Source organism: Metschnikowia bicuspidata (genome assembly GCF_001664035.1).
Source record: "Metschnikowia bicuspidata var. bicuspidata NRRL YB-4993 chromosome Unknown METBIscaffold_7, whole genome shotgun sequence".
In the NCBI taxonomy this organism is placed as follows: Eukaryota; Fungi; Ascomycota; class Pichiomycetes; order Serinales; family Metschnikowiaceae; genus Metschnikowia; species Metschnikowia bicuspidata.
Window position 1 is genome coordinate 666,934 of NW_017387737.1, and position 5,793 is coordinate 672,726.

Genomic DNA, 5,793 nt, shown 5'->3' on the forward strand with positions numbered 1-5,793 from the left:
GGGGGGGGGAGGGTGGTTGCCAATAGGGGGTGCCGGGAGCTGCCGAGGGGTGGGCACGTGTTGCGGGCTCGGCGTCGGTTTGTGGCCGTGGGCGGGCAAAGAGGCCTTGGGGCTGGGGCTCCAGTTTAGACGCTCAGGCCGGACTACAGCAGAGCGGGCCGGAGGAGGCGGCAGGAGCAGGGGGGAAAATGCACAAGGCAGGGCAGGGCAGAAATCCACGAGCTGGCGGCGGCGGCGGCGTGGGGTACGAGGGGCGGCGCTGGTCACAAGGAGGGCCGGGAAGCGTGGGGGCGATTGATGGGCTGAGCAAGTTTAGGGAGGGCTTTGGGGCCGCGGTGCCCGGCCGGGCCCGGTGCGCGCACGCCCGCCTGGGGGCCTGCACCGGGCCACATGCAAGCACTTAGTCTTCCGTGCAGGCGCCTGTGTGCGCGCCGGCTGTGTGCAGACACGACGGTTGCGCCTTTCCCAGATCCCGCGGCGCGGGCCTGTCGGGCGTGCACACAGCGCGGCGCGAGCAGGCCCGGCTCACGTGACGCGCTCCGCTGCTCGGCCTGGGCTGCCGCGGCACGTGACCGCGCGCGCGCCCACGCGAGGTGTGCTCCGATCTCCGGCTCTCGCCCAGGATTTTGCACCCATTTCCCAGCACTTATAACGCGGCGGCTCGCCGGTGATGGACACACCGGCTTGCTTTGTTTAGATCGTTTTTTCTTCGCTTACTTCCTTGCTTGCTTTCTTTGCTTCCTTGCTTCCTTGCTTCCTTGCTTCCTTGCTTCCTTGCTTCCTTGCTTCCTTGCTTCCTTCCTTCCTTCCTTCCTACCCTCCTCCCTCCCACCCTTCCTTCCTTGTCGGTGGCTCTTGACGATATGGAGTTCGCCTTGCCCCTAGATGTCCTCCGTGACATCGGCCGCTGGCTACCGCAGAACGAATTGCTACACCTTGCCTTCACCTGCAAACGGGTCTACAAGGCCCTCCACGCCGAGATATACCGCGCAGTGGTCTTGGACTCTTCGAAACGCGTTTTCGGCGACGACTGGCCCGCCGGCCGGCGCGTGTGCTCTGCAGATGAACCAGACGCGGTCTTCGAGCCGGTGGTGATCAGATCGCTCTTTGCCTTGACGCATTTCCTCAAAACATTGCAGGCACACCCGGACTACGCCCGGCTCGTCTCCGTGCTCATTGCTCGACCCCAGATCCCAGACATGCCGGAGCTAGCGTTGCACGGGCTCTTGCAGACGGTGTTCCCCTTGCTTTCTAGCATCCGCGTTTTGCACTGGTATCTGCGGAGCGGCCCGCTCCAAGCACAGCTATTGACCTTGCTTCCGCATCCCCACCATCTCCAGAGCCTACGCGGCAACTTCGGCAGACCCACGCCGGCAATGTTTCGGTCCGAGTATTCCACCCTCCGCCACGTCGAGCTCTCGGACTTCGGGCCGGCGCGGTCGCTCCAGGCCATCGATTTCGAAACGCTTCCGCGAATCAGCTCTTTGACGTTGTCCAAGACAAGCTCCTCAAACCAGCTACTTTTCTCTTCTCTGCTCGACGCATGTTGCCAGAATGCTCTTGGTCCAAAGGCAATCAGCATGGGTCCATACATCAACGAGGGAAACACGCCCACCTACGTCTCGGCCTTGTTCAGTCCACCGCCGACAACGCCTCTACTTCTCCGGTCCTTGGTTCTTCGCGGTATGTGCCTCAAGGCGAGTGATGCACGGCTACTTCTAGAAAGTATCGACTGCTCGTCCTTGAGGCATTTGTCTTTGGAGAATTGCTTCGAAACGCTCTTCGAGGATCTGCCTGACAATGGTCCCCCTGCCAATCGCATACAAATCCGAAGGCGCAGAGCCCCGGATGTGTCATTTATGGATCTTCTTTCAGAGGGCCTCCAAAAACTCCAACTGCTCAAAATATCTCTTTCCAACGAGATGTGCTACAATTCGGCCACGTTCAGGGCCATCTCGAAAATGAATGGTCTTTCGCAATTGAGCGTGCACCTCAAAACCTTCTGCAGAAACGGCCCGGTTGACTTCACTCATTTGGTAGACTCTCTACAGTCTCACAAAGATACATTGAGGTATCTTGATATCTGCAGCAATGTTGTGGATGAAATCACAGCGCCGCCTTGCCCAAAAAACCGCAACTACTACAAGCTTGAATCCATTCTGGGTCTTTCCCACTTACGCCAATTAAGATTTCTCCGAATACCCACCACATATTCACAAATCGAGAAAGTTCCGGTTGTTCTTTCTGAACTCGAAAACTTGAAAGTAGTTCAGCTCCTTGTCACCGACCTGGAACGAACAGCTCCTAATCCGTGCAATGGCTGTCCCAACACAACAAAATCCGCACTCTGTAACTTCAACAGCTTGATAGCACAAGAATTCTTTACCTGCGCAAACCCGTTCGTGAATAACTTGGAGCATGAACAAAACATGCAACACCTTCAATATGCAACTGAGTACCGCAACATTCTCAGCACATTGTCATACCTACGGTTCGATCTTAAGCAAGTGTCGCAAGTATTCGACTGTAATTCATTGAATCACATCAGGCTAAAGGGTCAAATGTATGTTGATAATTTTGACGCTTTGATACAACTGAGTATAGACGTTTAAGAAAAAAAATCCTCCGTATTATACTACTTGAGTTCAGCTTTCCCGCTTTCTATGGCGGCTTTATAGCGCTCCAATGCTCGTTCTCTGCAAAGCTTGTGATCGACGATTGGCTCGGGATAACCATTCTTCCTTGCAATCTCGGCAGAGTCGCTGTGTGCATAAGGGTTGTGAATAGCTTTTCCCTTGACGTCGGTTAACTCGGGAACCCACTTTCTTATAAAGCCCCCGATAGGGTCGAACCTCTCAGATTGCGTCCAAGGATTCAAAATTCTGAAGTACGGCTGCGGATCAACACCTGTGCTAGCAGAGAAACCCCAGCCTCCATTATTAGAGCTGAAGTCTCCGTCGGCCAATTTCAGCATAAAGTATCTCTCCCCGTTTCTCCAATCCAAAAGTAGATCCTTAGCCAAGAATGATGCCACGATCAATCTCCCTCGATTGTTCAAGTAGGATGATTCATTCATGCATCTCATGCAAGCATCCACAATTGGAAACCCTGTCTTTCCCTCACACCACGAGAGAAAGTGATCGTTGTTGTACTTCCACTTTACGTCCGAAAGCTCCAAATGAAAAGGTTTATGCATGGACACATATGGCCAGTTACACATGATGTGCTTGTAAAAGTCTCTCCAGGAAACTTGCCTCACCCACTCCGCAATGCCTGTGGCTTGCGATCTGTTGTTTTTCGAAAGCTTCTTTTGCTCAAAAAGCTCTTGTAGAATCGACCTCGTTGATATCGTTCCCGAAGAAATGTGCACACTCAAGTGCGAAACTGTATCGTCATCTAACGAGTCTCTCGTGTCATCGTAGCCCTTGATCTCGGGGGATGCGATGTAATGTGACAAGGCCTTACGTGCGCCGTCTTCGCCAATAAGCTTGAAATACTTGTGGAAACGAGCCTTGTCCACTTCTCCGTGGGGAAATTCAGGTTTTTCCTCCACCTCAATTGTGCTGCTTAGTTTTTTGTCAGGTGTAGGGTATACGAAGTTTTCTTTACTCAAGTACTCATCGTTCGCAAATTGGACCCATGCTTTGTACCATGGAGAGAACACGGCATATTGTGTGCCCTTGGACTTTGTTTTAAGTTGTCCCGGGGTAACAATGCATGTGTCGTGACATGGGAAATACGCGATATTCAGCTCGAGCAAGGTGTCTAGAAGTTTTTCTGCAAGCCGCAACTCATCGACCTCGTACTCCATGTTGGAGTATAGGTGGTTGATCTTATACTTTTCCAAAAACTCTTTGATCTTGGGGACTATGTCTTTTCTTTTTTCTGCGTGGATGGTAACGACTTGGATGTTCAATGATTGGAGCTTTCTCTGCGCCATTTCCAAACTTAACATTCTGTAGTAGTGCTTGAATGGCGCGTCCAAGTGAGCCTCCCTTTGCTCCGGGCAGTCTACCCAAAAGCAGATCATGGGAAGATTGTTTTTGGTGGCTGCTTGGTACGCCTTTGACAATGCATGGTTGTCCATGATTCTGAAGTCTCTAATGAAGCAGTGAGCAACAGCATTCCCAAAAGGAATGTCAGCTCTTTTCTTGGCGGTGGCGTCTAGCTTCCTAGCCAATATGTAGTATGGCTTGTTTTCATCTTTATTGTACTTTGTGAATGCCACCTTGGTGTTGATTTCCTTCGGGTAGTATTGGTTTCTAAAATGGGTGAGCTCCTCAAGCTTTTGTTTCTTTATCTTCATTTTGCGCGGTACCGAGTTTCACAGTTTTGGAGCTGGCTTGTGAATCTTTAGGGTGTTTTTTATGATTAATTGTGGTAATTTTTGAATATTTCGGACGTAGGAGCGAGCCTGTGGACCTGAATATATAAGACGTATGAGCTGCGCTTGTTTGCTGCCCGCAGGGCGTTGTATACACGGGGCCCGCGAGAAAACGCATGCTTGGCCCCAGGCAAAAACTGGTCCAATGAGGCCATAGCTGCACATTCTGCACCACTGCGATTATGAATCTGCCAAAAACATGAAATAAGTATGCTAAGCTAGAGCCCCTTCCACACACAACGGGGCCTGTAATATCGCTCATGGAAAGCCAACCAGATGATGGGCTGGACATCAGATGTATATGACGGGCATTGTCTATGTTTGCAAGAATTATTACTGATTTTCATTGACATGGACATGCGCGGGATTACTTGTGGCACATGGGGTTTAGCGATTGATGAGGAATTTGCGAAGAGTGTATAAATCCGAGCCAGCTCTCGGAGTTAAGTTACGTCCAGACTGGTGATTTTTTCGCCGCCCTGGCTCTGGTGCGGCGAGCCTCTGCCGGGATAGGAAAAAACCGTCTGGCCCGCCATACATCGCCACAATTCAAACCCCCCGTCTAGCTGGAACATTCAGCCACAAATTTTGGCCCAAAAATCCGTGCAGCTACAGTTTCCACCAGCGTGTCACCTGGTAAATTTCGCATGGCACGGAAGCATGGAAACCATAGCATTTCGACCAAAGCATGAAAGTCAGACCAAGACTTTTTCGTTCGCGACACTCATAGGCTCTTAGTATCCATGGTCGCTCTCATGAAACTTATTTTCGAAGTCGAGGACACACCGCGTTCCCCCCTTTATATTCTGTCGCAAGCATCCATCCGCGGAATTTCGGTGCTTGCAAGTGGAGTTGGTATCTCCAGCCATAGAAATTCTAGCTGAAGTAAGCCATTTGTGGGGCGCCACGCCATTCGCCAGGCCTGGTGGCTGAGACTTGCGAGAGTGCATATGTCGTGAGACCTTTATCATGGACGGGAAACTGAGAAGGCAGTGCGAGACGCCAGATTAGGAGCACATTTCACATCTCTATGTTTGGAGGAGTGAGAAAGTGTGACAGGGAATTACGAGGAAAAAATACTGCCGGACTGTGTATCTGCCTTTGCGGGTCGAACTAGACGGTCTCTACAAAAGAAAGAACGGTACGTGCCAACGCATTCTGTGTAGGTAATTGTTTGCATCGGGAATGGCCAAGGCTTGGGGGTCTTATCGGGGTAGTGTGCATGTTTTCCCGCCGTAGCCCGCTCTCTCAAGAAAAAGAACGAAAAACCCGTATGAGTTTGCAAAAAAAAAAAATAGAAAAACTCAGCCCTAAACGTAGTTTGCACTCTGCCGTGACCATAGAGCCCTGTATACAGCGCCATGCTTGTTTATTGAAGAGCCGTTCATTGGAACACACATTTGTTTCCC

The 5,793-nt window shown here is 51.3% G+C and overlaps 2 protein-coding genes across 2 annotated transcripts; one reads left to right on the forward strand and one right to left on the reverse strand.

The window, feature by feature from the left end:
• Positions 1–670: 670 nt before the first annotated feature.
• On the forward strand, positions 671–2,624 carry METBIDRAFT_222998 (uncharacterized protein). The gene has a single exon (XM_018855155.1). It carries the CDS (start codon positions 864–866, stop codon positions 2,610–2,612), a length of 1,749 nt encoding a protein of 582 aa, XP_018709937.1. The 5' UTR covers positions 671–863; the 3' UTR covers positions 2,613–2,624.
• Positions 2,625–2,635: 11 nt separating this feature from the next.
• On the reverse strand, positions 2,636–4,306 carry METBIDRAFT_46460 (cryptochrome/photolyase family protein; the record flags this gene model as incomplete). Its single annotated transcript, XM_018858043.1, has 1 exon — positions 2,636–4,306. The coding sequence occupies one exon, from the start codon at positions 4,304–4,306 to the stop codon at positions 2,636–2,638; it is 1,671 nt and encodes a 556-aa protein (XP_018709938.1).
• Positions 4,307–5,793: the final 1,487 nt, after the last annotated feature.